At 48.6% G+C, this 15,182-nt stretch overlaps 1 protein-coding gene across 1 annotated transcript in view; it reads right to left on the reverse strand.

Annotated features, from left to right (window-relative positions):
• CD99L2 (CD99 molecule like 2) overlaps window positions 1–14,306 on the reverse strand; it is a 94,032-nt gene extending 79,726 nt beyond the window's left edge. Inside the window, exon 1 of the mRNA XM_049644438.1 lies at window positions 14,131–14,306. Within this exon, the coding sequence (XP_049500395.1) occupies window positions 14,131–14,197 (67 nt within the window). The 5' untranslated portion in view covers window positions 14,198–14,306. The remainder of the gene's footprint in view (window positions 1–14,130) is intronic.
• Window positions 14,307–15,182: the final 876 nt, after the last annotated feature.

Raw genomic sequence — 15,182 nt, forward strand, 5'->3', positions numbered from 1 at the left:
ATGCCAGTCACGAGAGGAGAAATACCATGTAACTGTTTGTTTGGAATGTTGAGAACCAGCAAATCCATACAGACTGAAAAGAGATTAGTGGTGGCCAGGGCTGGGGAGGAGGGTGGGACTAGCGAGTGGGGAATGGGTTTTTTTTTTTTTCCAGGGTGAAAAAGTGTTCCAAAATTCTGGCGTGGTCATTGTTGTTCAACTCTGTGAATATACTAAAAACCACTGAATTGTGCAGTATGTAAAAATGGAATTATGTTAATATACAGGAGGGGAAGGGAAATCAACCTGTTACACAAAGGCTTCTGCACTTCAGAGGCAGCAGATACAAAGGTCACTTCCGTGATCATGGGCAAGTCCTGTTGTGATTTTCTGCCTGTTTCCTCAGTTAAAGGGAGGATTGTGGCTGCACCAAAACAAAAACAAAAACAAAACAAAAACAAAAAAACAAACAAAAAAAAAAACAACAAACCAAAAACCAAAAACAAAACAAACCATCCTCACTGTCAGACAGACCTCCCTCCTCTTTTGAGGCTACAGCTACCTGGCCACTGCCCCTTTGCTTGAGGCTGCCCCCCCCCCCGACTTCTAGCACATTCCCTCCTACTCATGGAGCACAGTGGAGCTGCCTGGCAGTGGCCGGGTTCCCTTTCTACCACAGGTCACCCTCTGGCCACACTGGATTGGGAGCTCCTTGAAGCAAAGCCAGTGCCTGAGTCATCTGGGCCAGCCCAGCAGCACTTAACACTTCAAGGAAGGAGCCGACTTCACCTTGCTGCATTCTGGGCTGGGGCCAGGTTTCAGGAGCAGGCCTGGCATCCCCGTGCTGACTGGCACGGGCACAGACGCTGGCTCCAGGTGTGCTCCTCGAGCCAGGCCCTCAGGGTGCCTGGGCAATCCAAAATTCCTTAATCGGCTTCCTCCATCCTCCAGCATTGCTCCTTCCAACCTTCACTCTCTAGCTGTCTCCTCACACTCTCAGCACAAGACTTGTCTTTGTCTTCCCTTCACAGAAAACACCGAGGCCAGGCCATTAGGCAGGCCTGCTCCATGTGCCCCCTCAAGCCATTCCATATGCGCGGGTGATAACAACAGTTACAATCACTGGCATGAATTAAGCACTAAGGTTCAGACCTTCTCGCTTCCACCTCTCCCAGCCACCCCGTAATTAGGTACCATTATCCTCAAATATTATGAACAAAGATTTTGAAATGTAATTTATAACCGCAAAGACCTAGAGTCCACTGCAATATCCATCAAAAATCATGCATTCCAAACAATTTTACTTAAGACAATATGAGGTTATATAAACAGGATAAAGATACACACACACACACACACACACACGCACACACACACACGATATTTATGTATCTCAACTTGTGTTTTTAGCAATGGCAGGACACATCATTCAGACTGACCTTCCAATTACAAATGATGAAAAGGGCTGATTTTAAGAACATCCCCTTAAAAGCCCTGAACAGCTGACAAGATGGTAAAAACAACCACAACAAAACCTATCAGAAGGCAGGACATCCAGAGACTAGGAACCCATGCAGATCCAGCTGTCTGCCCTGAAGGCATTTGCCAAACTGGATAAACTTGTTTCCACAACCTTCCAAGGCAGGCAAAAGGATCTGAAACATGGGCCATGCCACCTAAATCGAGGAAATCTAACAGCAAATTCTTCCAACATTAAATCAGGACCCTAAAGACCTACACCCTTGACATAAGGGTGACTCAGAAACAAACTTGTCCTTTCCCAGTTTGGCCTCCAGAGGGCTGCAAGGAAGGCTGCGTTAGTGCTGGAGAAACAAGGGGGAAAGCTTAGGAACCTGTTTTAGGTGAGCCAAGATGAATAGCATCCCAAAGCACCTGACAAAATCAAATACAAATCTCTGGAACAAGGCACATTTATCCTAGCCTTCAAAGAATCCCCACATATATATTTCAAGGACAATGAGCAGTACACAGCCAAGAATAGCCAAGCACAAGAGGAAATAAAGCATTGTTAATGAGAATATAAAAACAGAAAAATGGGTTTTTTTCTTTCAAGATGGTGGATCAGCACACGAGTTCTCAGCTCATCTTGTCCCTGAAATGTAGCTAGATCAGCACCAAACCATTTTGCACACCTAGGAAATGGATCTGTCGATTAACACAACAATCTGTATAACTTGAGCCACAGAACTCAGCAGGTATACAGTGTGGAGAGGAACTGGGGGAGAGAAAAGCCAAGGAGGATAGGGAACTGTTTTTGCTGAGAGAACAGAGAAAGTAGGGGAGAGTGTGGCACATCAGGAGAGTGCAGGAAAACAACTCCCCCAACAGTAGCTGGAGAGAGAGAGAGTGAAAACTCTCACAAGGGACTAAGCAAGAAATCTGTTCCCCCAAAATCACTGATGGGGAGAAAGGAGAGGGTTTCAATACCATTAGGACTCTATAAACAGAGGAGCATGAGGAGCATGAGGAGCGCAGAGTCAGAAATTCCAAAACTCAGTAGCTGGTGGTGCTCTGGTGGGGAGGAAGGGTGAATACCCAGGAGCACGCAGCAGCAGGGTCTGAGAGGTCTATGGGCCACATGGGAAGAAGCAGTTCCCCTGCTTGGAGAACATTTGGTAGAGGCTATACGGCCTCTCCACAGGCAAAGGTCCCAGTGAACCCCAGAGAACAGCCACAACTAGAACAGCCACGTTCTTGAAAAAGAAAACCAAAGCAGGAGGCATCACAATCTTGGACTTTAAGCTGTATTACAAAGCTGTAATCATCAAGACAGTATGGTGCTGGCACAAAAACAGACACTCAGATCAATGGAACAGAATAGAGAACCCAGAAACACACCCACAGATATATGGCCAACTCATCTTTGACAAAGCAGGAAAGAATATCCAATGGAATAAAGATAGTCTCTTCAGCAAGTGGTTCTGGGAAAACTGGACAGCGAAAAATGAACCTGGACCACTTTCTTACCCCATACACAAAAATAAGCTCATAATGAATGAAAGACCTAAAGGTAAGACAAAGCCATCAAAATCCTAGAGGAGAAAACAGGCAACAACCTCTGTGACCTCGGTTGCAGCAAATTCTTACTTGATATGTCTCCAGAGGCAAAGGAAACAGAAGCAAAAATGAACTATTGGGACCTAATCAAGATAAAAAGCTTCTGCACAGTGAAGCAAACAATCAGCAAAACTAAAAGACAACCAACAGATTGGGAGAAGATATTTGCAAATGACATATCAGACAAAGGGTTAGTATCCAAAAATCTATAAAGAAGTTATCAAAGTCAACACCTAAAAAACAAATAATCCAGTGAAGAAATGGATAAAAGACAATAGACACTTTTCCAAAGAAGACATCCAGATGATAACAGACACGTGAAAAAATGCTCAACATCAATCATCATGGAAATACCAATCAAAACCACAATGAGCTACCATGTCATACCTGTCAGAATGGCTAACATTAACAACTCTGGCAACAACACATATTGGTGAGGATGCGGAGAAAGAGGAACCTTCTTGCACTGTTGGTGGAAATGCAAACTGTTGCAGGCACGCTGAAAAATAGTATGGAGTTTCCTCAAAAAATTAAAAATAAACTACCTTACAACCAAGGGTGTATGACTAGGTATTTATCCAAAGGATACAGGTGTGCGGTTTTGAAGAGGCACGTGCACCGCAATGTTTATAGCAGCACTACTGACAATAGCCAAAGTATGGTAAGGGCCCAAATGTCCACTGACAGTTGAATGGGTAAAGAAGATATGGGGTGTGTGTGTGTGTGTGTGTGTGTGTGTGTATGTGTGTGTGTGTGTGTATGTGTGTGTGTGTATGTGTGTGTGTATGTGTGTGTGTGTATGTGTGTATGTGTGTGTGTATGTGTGTGTATGTGTGTGTATGTGTGTGTGTGTATGTGTGTGTGTGTGTATGTGTGTGTGTGTGTATGTGTGTGTGTGTGTATGTGTGTGTGTGTGTGTATGTGTGTGTATCCACCATGGAATATTACTCAGCAATCAAAAAGAATGAAATCTTGCCATTTGCAACAATGTGGTTGGAACTAGAGTGTATTATGCTAAGCGAAATTAGAGAAAGACAAATATCGTATGACTTCACTCATATGTGGAATTTAAGATACAAAACAGATGAACATAAGGGAAGGGAAGCCAAAAGAATATAAAAACAGGGAGGGGGGAAAACCATAAGAGACTCTTAAATACGGAGAAGAAACTGAGGGTTGCTGGAGGAGGTTTGGTGGGGGGGATGGGCTAAATGGGCGAGAGGCATTAAGGAGGACACTTGTTGGGATGAGCGCTGGGTGTCATATGTAAGTGATGAAGCACTAAAATTCTACTCCTGAAATCAGTATTACACTATATGTTAACTAACTTGGATGTAAATTAAAAATATATAAATTAATTTTAAAAAATAGAAAAATGAACCAAGACTTGACCAGGCAATGCATAAAAGAAGAAATCAAATGGGACAATATATGCAAAGATGGTCAACCTCATGAGTAAGCGGAGAGATACAAAACCAACCATAACAATATAAAATTATAACCCCACCAGCAGCTAACGTAATACTCAAGTTGTGAGGTTGTGGTACAACAGAAATGCTTATACACTGCTGATAGGAAGATAAACCCGTAAAAACACTTTGGAAGACTGTGCAGCATCACCTGTTAAGACTGAAATTACAAACACCATTTAACCCAGAAATGCGACTAAGTATAACCCTAGAAGAGCAATTTTCAAAATTTTGGCCTTATGACTCCAATACTAAACAATTGAGAATGTCAGAGATCTTGTGCTTGAGGTATATCCACTGATACTTATAATATTAGCAATTCAAGCTGAAATTGTCTCATGGGCTTTCCAAAGGTCCCCAGACCACTGGTTGAGAACTCCTTTCCCAGAGAAACTTGTGCCCATCTGCAGAAGAATGGTCATGGCACAGCACTGCTTGAAGCAGTCAAAAACTGGAAATTATCTCCATATATGTCAATAAGATAATGCATTACAAAAACTTACAGTATATTCAAACAGCAGAAAAATACATAGCAATGAAAATGAATGAACTACAAACACACACAACAGATCATTAGCCATGTTGGGGGACAAAGGCAAAACACAAAAACGTACATCCAGTGCAATTCCATTTCTGTAACGTTAAAATGCAGGCCAAACTACATCGTATTATTTAGGGCCACATACACAAGGTGGTAGAAGTAGAAAATAAAATGACTCCACAAAAATCAGATGGTAGGGGAGAGGGGGCTGGGATCATGAGGGGGCTTGCGAACGTCTACGGGGGTATTGTCAACATTCTGTTTCTCAATCTGCATGGTGAGGACACATTTTAAAGGCCTTGCTCACTTTTCTGGATCTATATTAGATTTCACAACAAGGTTAAAGCTATATGCACAGTTTGACACCAATAATGTGCAATATATATTTCTGCATAATAAATATTACTGAAATACTATATTCCAATACATTAACACTGCTTAAACCTGGGTTACGGGATTTGGATTTTCTCTACACTTTCCAAGTTTACCACAAAGAATGCATATTACTCTTGTAACCATGTAAGCACCTGGTATCGTCAGGCTTTATTATAATTTTTAGCCTGCTGGAGGGTAGGTAATTTTATCTTATTACAGTTTAATTTGCAGCTCTGATTACTAATGAGGTTAAATATCTTTTCATATGCTTGTTGTCCTATTTGATTTCCTCTCCTATGAATTGCCTGGTCAAGTCTTCGGTTCATTTTTCTGTTCAATTTTTCTCCACTGGTTCTCAGAAAATCGTCAAAGGTATTTAAAGAGACAAGGTCACCATCTAAAAGTGAAACTAATAAGGATGAACACAAACTAGATGGGATGAGCCATCTGTGGAAATCTACGCAGAAAATAACTACCTGAAGAGACTGGGGATGTACCTGATCAGACTAGGATGAGCTCAAAGCTAGCCAAGAAGCCTAGAGTCAGCTTGAGCGGATACCAAGCCAGATTGGGTGTGATCGGACTTACACCCACATGTCTATCTGCAGGCAACACAAGGACAGAAAACTTTAGGGACTCACGAGGAATACTGAAAACAGAGGCTGGAATTACAAACAACATGTCTGTCTCTACAGCCGTGGGTCTCAACCTGGGACAGTTCTGCCCACTGGGGACACTGGGCAATGTCTGGAATCATTTTGGGGTTGGCAAGACTCGGGGTGGGGCGGGGTGCTACTGACATCTAATGGGTAGAAGCCGGGGGTGAATGCTAAATATCCTAATGATCCCTCTCCAAATGTCAATAGTGCCCTGGGAGAGAAACTCAGCTCAACAGCCTCTACCCAGGACAGAAAGTACTCAACCCTTCGTGACTCTTTCTCAAGTAGAAATAGAGGGGGAGAAGAACAAATGCCCGGCTGCCTTACATTAATGAGATAATCCAAAGCCCTTGAAACTCCCACTGTGCAGGCGCTTCCAAGGGGGCCACATGCTGGGTACTGTGCTCGCCCTCTCATGGAGGGAGCCTGTGCAAATAGGGCCAAGTGAAGCTCATAGAACATCAGCGCAGGAACGACCCTCAGAGCCAGCTAGTCCAACCCCCTCACTGGAGAAACACCCTGAGAGCTGATGACAGCAGCGTGGCATCAAGGGAAGAGGGGAAAGCACAGCTATCAACCATAAGATGCATGATGGCAATTAGTTCATAAAGAACCAGCAGTTAGAGAAGGGACGCTGTGTGGCTTCCGAGGCCGTGCGCTAGATATGTGCCCTGCAGAACTGTAAACAGGTGGTCAAAGACTTATATGCCGATGTTCATGACCACACAATGCTCGACAGTCAAAGGGTAGAAACAGCCCAAATGTCCATCAGCTGATGAATGGATGGGCACTTCTCAGTGTGAGGAAGTCACAGAGACATTAAGAGACCCAAAGGGCTGAACCCAACCAGAAGTCAGAGCGCAAGGGAGGCCTTATCTGCTACCGCGTGAACAAGTGGTCCGGAGCCAGGACACGTGCGGCAGTCACTATGCAGAGTTGCTCCCAGCTCTGTAAGTTCCTTGAGGGCAGGTGCAGGCCTGCCCTCTGTGGTTTTCCCCACAGCACCCCTCGACCAAAAGAAATACCTAACAGCTCTGTTTATGAAGTGCTTCCTTCCAACCAATTCAACGGTGGCAGTTTGTGTGGTATCTGACAGACATTGATTGATGCATGTTCCTCAAAATTGAAAAAATATCCATGGCATCACCAAGAGTTTGCTGCAGTGCCCCCAGGGACACGGCTCAGGACCCACGGGATGAGCCACAGGATGCAGAAGCAAAGACTGGAAGGATGGGGGGCATGCTTGCATGTTTATTGTCTGAGCTCTTGCCCCGCAGGTGGCCTGTCCAGCGCCCCCAGCCCTATCTACCCGGGGACGCCAGAACCCCTCCTTCCCTTGAAGCCCAGAGTACAAATCACTCCCTGTGTTTGCTTCACCAGCCCTTGTTGGCCTCCCTTAACTCTGCCCAGATCTTGTAAACAGCACTTTAATTAGAGGTTGAATTGCTGTATCTATGCCTGCCATCCATTTCCTGCCCACTCCCTGTGCCAGGGATTGTTCTAGATACTGGTGACAAAGCAGATGAAAACAAAGTCCCTTCCCTCATGAAGCAAAAGTCTGACGGCAGAGACAAGACAGCAGACAGAAAATATCTGGGCATGAGGACTTTAAAGCAAGCCCAAGCAGGCTGGGATAGAAGGGTATTGGGATGCTATTTCAGGTAGGGGGTCAGGGAGGGCCTAAGGTAGGGGCATGTGACTGGAAGTGAGGTCACACCTATCTGCGGGAGGACCTTCCAGCTAGAGGGGAGTGCTTAGCCTACTTGGGGGGCAGGGAGTGGAGGCCAGAGGATGAGTAGGCCCCATTCTGTTGGGTCTTGTAGGCCTCAGTAAGGGTTTGCATTTGGTTTTCATTATAATTCAAAGCCATTGGAAGGTTCTGGGCAGAGGGACAGGATACCTTAGGTTTCTGAAAGATCACCTGGCTGCTGTGTGGAGACTGAACTGTAGGGGGCAGGAGTGGACTCTGGGACACCACTTGGGAGGTCACTGCCAGGGCCCCACAAAGAGGGGCACTGGTGACCCCACCAAGAGAGGAAGCCGGGGGGAGGGGGGAGGAGGTAGGAATCTGAAGGATTTGGAGGGCAGTCCGTGGACCAATCAGATGTGGGGTGTGAAAGAATGAGCCGTGGCAGGACAGGGTGCAGGTACTCAGGTGGGAGAAGCAGGTCTGGAGGGGACAAGCAGAAGTTCAGGATGGCACAGGGTCCTTCTGAGATGCCTATTAGCAGGGGTAAGGGTCAAAATAATTTACCACAGCTGCACAGGGCATGAACCCTGTGGTTACCAGATTATGGGGAGGATGGGAGTTCCAGAGACCCTGGGGGAAGGGCCAGGATCTGGTGGGTGGGTGGGGAGAACTGAACTGGAAGGATTGATTTCAAGAACCTGACCACTAGCAGGGACCCTGCAGCTGTGGGGATCCTGAATGTAGGAGACTAGAGGTAAAGAGCTCTCAGGGCTGGGGATAGAAACTGAAGACTCAGAGGTATGCAGACGGAATTTAATTTTAAGCCTGGAAGCACCTGAGGTCAGAGAGGTGAGAAGCCTGGGAGAAAGTGCTTCCAGTGTGTGCAGGGGTGACCAGAAGGTGGCAGATGTCCCTCAGGTGTCACGTTTCCCCCAACAGGAAGCCATCGCTGACCCTGGCCAGGAGCAGTTTCAGGGGAGAGGTGGGAAGAAACTAATGGAGCCCCCAAACTACGAGTCCACATGGTATAGAGTATGCGATGAATAAAAGATTAAAACACAGTTTTTGTTTCTTTTTAAGCACTACTGTGGATTCTTGCATTTTTTGAGCCAAAGCGAGGAGCCAAATGAATGAATGATGAAAGGTAAAAAAAGGGATCGCTCCTGCAGAAGAGCCCAGAACTCCACAGGGAGTGAAAGGGCTATAAAGAGCAACTAAATTAGAGCTGCTCCTGCTCATTCGGACTCTGAGCCCAGCTCACCAACTCAGGGGCGTTTTCGTGCAGGCCAAGTAAAGGCTTTTGTAAACACGAGCGCCCGAATTCTCACTGGAACCGCCTTAGGAAGGTGGCCTCTTCGCCTTCTTGGCCCATCTAGGGAACCTAACACACCATCCGTTTGCATTAGCAATTAACTGGCTACTCCAACAATTCTGTGAGGCCAACAAAGCAGACATCAGCAGCCTCTTGGTGCAGATAAGGCAACTGTTGCCAGCAAATGGCGGGGGCCACGCTGGAATGCAGGCTGTGTGTTAATTCCGTCATCCCAGGCTAGCTGAAGCAGCAATAAAAAGAATGTCAAAATGAGCCCAGTCTGTGCCGGGGCACTATTTTGGTGGCAGTGAATTCCGCACTGCAACAGTATTTCCTGCTGAGGGTACCGTCTCTAATTTGGAAAGTAATCCCAAACGAACCACCTGGCATTGCCAGCCAGATGTTGTCTAGCCCCCCAGTAAACAGATGTTCCCTGAGCACCACTCTCTGGAATTCAACCACAGTTTTCCAAGTGTGTTTGTTGGTCTAAAGCTGCAGAGCCCCTTGACATCTTATGAGCAGCCCTGGACCAAAAACTCATAAAAACAGAGCTCAAAGCAGGTTGAGGCTCAAGTGGAGGTCCAGGACCACCCCCGGGCCCCATTCCTGCTCTGGTTCTCTTCTCCCACCGGCTTGGGGAGAGTGGGAACCACACAATCAGCTGAAGCCAGGACACCGGTGGGGCCGCACATCCTTCCTCCTCAGCAAAGGGGCAGGTGCAGCCGGACAAATCCAAACCCCTCGATCTGTCTGCTGGGCCACAGAGAGCACTGCATCAAGCAGCCATCAGGACTCAGGGTGGGGGGGGAGAGAAGGTAAAGGCCTCTGGGCGGGGGCACTGTAGGCACCGGCTCCAATTTCCTTGTGAAGTAGCTCTAAAAAATCAAACCCAGGCAAAAAGGATGTAGCGGTCTTCCAGGGCCCTCAGAGGTGCTTCTAAACGCCCATTTCCACACCAAGAACATCACTGCAATCCAATTTTCTGCACATTTAAACTCCTGAACTCAGAGCATATAGGGAATTGGTTTAAGATAGCAAAACCGAAACAATGTAAGGAGACAGCACAAGCTAGTTTTTTCAAGGAATGAAGAGGAAGCTATTATCTACCCCTTAGCTGTTCTATTAGTTTGCTCTTGCAGCTACAACAAATTCCGAAAGATTTCAAACACATACTTCATTTCTTTAATCTTACTGTTTTGGAGGTCAGAAGTCCAACACAGTTCTCACTGGGCTAAAAGCAAGGTGTCAGCGGGGCTCTGTTCCTTCTGGAAGCTCTCGGGGAGAGTCTGTCCCCCTTTTCAGCTTCTAGAGGTTGTGTGTGCATTCCTTGGCTTGTGGCCCTCCATCTTTGGGCCAAATCTCTCTCACATCGCACCGTTCTCACTCCTTTACCTCCACCTTCCATATTTAAAGGACCCTTGTCCCTCAATTGGCCAGGATAATGCAGGAGAATCTTATTTAAGGCCAGCTGATTAGCTACCTTAATTCCTCTTTACACATACCCTAAGAGTCACAGGTGCCAGGGATTAGGGCTTGGCTATCTGCGGGAACCCAGCACAGCTTCCCACTCACCCTCATATGGATCATCTCCCTTCTTTCAAGTACTGCCCACAAGTTTTGGTTAGACGTTTACGGTGACTTTTTAACCTTTTACATGCAAACCGAGATCGGCTAATCAGTGGACTTGTGAGTAAGACTCAGGGAGAGCCAAGTCTGGGTTGGCAGACAGGACCCCCTGCAGCCAGGCCTCCCCAAGCCCACCCAGAGCAGCAGACGAGGACATCCAGGTGCAAAGAGTAGGAGTGGGCACACAGCAGGAAAAGCACCAACACCAAGTGCTGGAAGAACCCAGGAAAGTCAGGGATGGAGGCTGGAGGGATTGGGTAGATCTGGCCAACCCAGCACATGCCCCTGTGGCCTGTCTGGCTCATACCCAATATCCCATCCCAAGGAGGCCCACAGGGCTTCTGCCTGGATCCTAGCCTACATCCCAATACCACCAGCACTTGGGGCCCACTGCTCTTCTCTCTCCCCTATGTGACCAAGTCCCAGGGGTCACAAGCTGCCATCACTCTCATTTGTTCTGCTTGGACTACAGTGAATTTTTTTAAATGGACATATAAAAATTTTTATATTAAAAAAAATTTTAACGGAGATATAATTCATGCACCATACAACTCACCCTTTAGAAGTGTGCAATTCGATGGCTCTTAGTACATTCACAAGGCTGTGCAACCATCACCTCTATCTAGTTCCAGAACATTTTCATCACCCCAAAAGGAAACTGCACCTATGTGAAGCAGTCACTCCTCCATTCCCCAATCACACCCCAAAAGCCTCTGGCAACCAGTCATGTACTTTTTGTCGCTATGGATTTTCCAACTCTGGACCTTTCATATAAATGGACAATACAATATGTGAGCTTTTGTGTCTGGCTTCTCTCACTTAGCTTGATATTTTCAAGGTTTGCACTGCGTATTTTTAAACCGTGGCTTGGAATGTTTTAGGCAACGTAAGAATTACTAACAGCTCGCTGGGAGCCACACGCTGTGCTAAGCACTTTATCCATCTGTATTCATTCAATCCTGCTAACAATCCCTTGATGTGGATGCTCTGGTTATCCCCATTTTACAAATGGGGAAACTGAGGCCCAGAGGTATTCTACGTTCATGACCCCTGCTTTGGTTATTCAGACAAACCTGAGTTTAAGTCCTAAACCTCGCTGGGCCACTCATTTTTCATCTGAGAAATGGGTTACCAGTGAGTTACTTTTCAAGGCCATATACAAATGGCCGTTATGGACACAAGAAGGCGAGAGGGGTCATACTGTCAAAACCTTCAGGGTGGTTATGAGGGGTAAATGTGTGTGAGGCACCAAGGGCCTGGTGCGTGGAAGGCATTTGGGGAAATGGAACCTTCGTGATCATTACTCCCCTCCTGTACCACTGTGATTCTTCCCCCACCACACAAAAGATCAGCTTCCCATTTCTGTAGGTGCATGCAGGCAACATATTTGTCCTCAGAGGATTTTTCAGAACTACTAAAATACAGTCTGTCTCAACTTGCCAGACCCTGAAGGGCAAAGTAATGCCTTCCTACAAAATTGTTGGGGCAACTGAAAACAAGACATGTGAGGTGCCTGGCACACAGCAAGCACTCAGGAGGTGGTAGCTGGTGGCAGGGCCACAGATCTGAGAGTGACATACTCCTGGTCCCCTCAAAATGCCATTGTTAGGCCTAACAAGGCCGAGCAAACCAAGTGAAATTCAGAAAACTTTCCCAAGGCAGGAGGGCACCCTCCAGGTGCTTATAAGCAAGGACCGTGGCATCAGACAAGCCTGGGGTCAAATCTTAGCTCTGCCACCTGAGGCAAGTTACCTCACATTTCTCTGTGCCACTTTCACCTGTAAAATGGTTGCAATGGTTCACAGACTCCTCCAGCACCTCCTAAATCACCTAGTATGACATATCATGGTGAAAATCTGAGACCTGTTCATTTCTATTCCTCCTCTCAGTGTGCATACCATGCTGAAGAATATAGCCTTGAAGGGAATATCATTTTTCTAATTTTTCTGTGCGTGCACTTTCAAACATTCCATACCAACAAAAGTCAATCAAGCAATTACACTTTTTCCCACAAATGCATCATAAAAAATTAAAATGTTAACCCCGAAGAAGAAAAATGAAACAGAAAATGCAACAACCCTATAACTTGCTTTATTTTCCTTCACAGCACTAACAATATATTATGTAGATTGTGATGTCTATGCTTGTTTTCTCCCCACACCAGGGCATTAGCTCCAGAAAGGCAGTCTTAGTTTGATTCACTGCTGCATCATCGGTCTCTGGAACAGAGCCTGACACCTTTGTAGAATGTTGAATGGCTCTTCTTGTATCAGGTCCAGGATGGCTGCCCACATGAGAAATATTTCTGCATCTTTTGTAAAACTACCTTAGACTGTCTACTGTTTTCCAGTGTTCCTCGTGTGTAACATAAATCTCACTAGCACTCAGTACAAGGACAAAGTTTTGTTTTTGCTGAGCTCATGTTTTTCACTAGCTGAATTTGCCTTCCTTGTCAGGAAGCTCAGAGCCCAACTCTACTTAATTGCAGTGTTTTCCTCAAACCTTTTTCTGATGTGGAGATGGGATATAAATAAGTGTAAGAAGATTCTGTCTGTACGTGTTGGAGGTCCTATTTTTAACCACACACTGCATTTATTCTAAGATGCTTCTCAAATATGCCTGCGAACAACCCGGGGATCTAGTTAAAACGCAGAATCAGACTCACTAAGTCAGGGGCGGGGCCTGAGATGCTGCATTCCCAAGAAGTCCCAGGTGATGCCTACGAGGGCCCTTGGACCACACTTGGAGTAGTGCGGCTCTAGGACACTTGCTCTTTTGATTCCGCAGCATTTCTCTCTCTCTACCTCCTTGGCAAAAGTCGCCAATGGCTAGAAAACTGGGGCGGGCACCAGAAGCACCTGGGGAGCTGGTTAGACCTACACATCGCTGCCCCCCCATCCCGTCCCCGCAAATATCCTGACAAAAGGGGATAGGAATTCGCCCAGGAATCTCCCTGGGTGCTTTTGCTGCAGGTGGCCTCAAAACACATTTTGAGGAGCCCCGCTCAAGGGAATGAGTGTGCTCTTTCTGAGAAGCCCCGCTCAAGGGAATGAGTGTGCTCTCTTCAAGGTTTTCCCAAAAGCAATCTCCTGGGGACAGCTGTTGTCACCGGCGGTGACACCTCTTTCAGGATTTTAAAGGAGGATTAACCCGCTGTTTCTAGCCCAGCACCCAGAGGGGTCCCGGTCCCTCCTCTCCGACCACCTGGATCGCGGCAAGGTCAGTCCCCCCGGGCCCGGGGCTCGCACCCCCACTGCCCCGCCCACCCGCCCGCAGCCTCCGCCGCAGGCCTGCGAGGTGGGGGCCGGGCCGCTCATGCGCACCACGGGGCCGCGGGGCGCCGAGCCCCCGCCCCGCGGGCCCACAGGGCGGGGTCCCCGCGCGCCCCCCGCCCGCCTTACCTCTCTGGACCAGAGTGGCCAAGGAGAAAGCGAGGCAGATGAAGAACGCCGAGCGCCAGAGCACCATGGCTGGAAGCGGGCAGAGGGGCCCCGGAAGAGCGCAGTTAGCGCGAGAGCGCCCGAGGGGGAGGTCGGGGAGGTGCTGGGAGCGAGGAGGAGGAGCAGCAGGAGGAGGAGCCCCGCCGCCACTGCAGGGCCCCGCCCAGAGCCGGTGCGCGCCGCACACCCCCGGGAGGGCGGAGGAGCGCGCGCGAGCGCTGGCGCTGGGGGGCGCGCCGGGCTGGGGCCAGGTGCGGCGGGGCGGGGCTGCGACTGTGGCGCGAGGGGCGGGGCCAGCCTGCAGTCTCGGGGGGCGGGGCCGCCGCGCGAGGGGCGGGGCCGCAGTCTGAGGGCAGGCCCTCACCCTGGGTGCGGGCTGGTGAGCGAGGCCGTGGCGGGTGGGCACCCGGCGGGTGGGTCCGCCCGGGTTGCGGGGAGAGCCAGCGCGTTGCTGGTTGCCCGAAAGGCCTCCCCACCTCCACCCCCCACCCCCCGCCCAGTCCTCGAGAGGTGAGCCTGCGGGTCCGGAGTGTCAACAGTGGCAGAAGAGCCAGAGGCGCGGGCGGCCAGGGTGTGCAGTGATTTCCATTCCGCGAGCCAGACTCCTCCCGGCCCGGAGCGGACTCGAGGCGGCGCACACGACAGGTGCGCTCTGCCAGCCGGTGACCTTGGACAGGGCTCTTTCCCTCCGGACTTGGCGTCTTCCCGGTAAAAGGCTCTTCCCTGGGAGTCCCTTCCAGCTGCGGTTCCAGGACGCAGCACTGTGCTCTTGCCCCAGTCGCTTTGGCTGAGCTCGCTGTTCGCAACTGGCTGCCCGCCCACTCGCCGATCCCTGCAGGAAACTGTAGTGGAACCCCGTCCGGAGATGAAAGAAAGGGGCCGTTTTCGTGGCTGCCTGCTGTTGGCAAACAGCGGCACGTCTCGAGGAAATCAGCCCAAGGCCAGGGGCGCCGGGGCAGGCGAGAGGAAAGCGGGGCGGGGGGGGGGGGCTCCTGGAGCCAGAACGCCTTGGG

Source organism: Panthera uncia, chromosome X (genome assembly GCF_023721935.1).
Source record: "Panthera uncia isolate 11264 chromosome X, Puncia_PCG_1.0, whole genome shotgun sequence".
NCBI classification, from domain to species: Eukaryota; Metazoa; Chordata; class Mammalia; order Carnivora; family Felidae; genus Panthera; species Panthera uncia.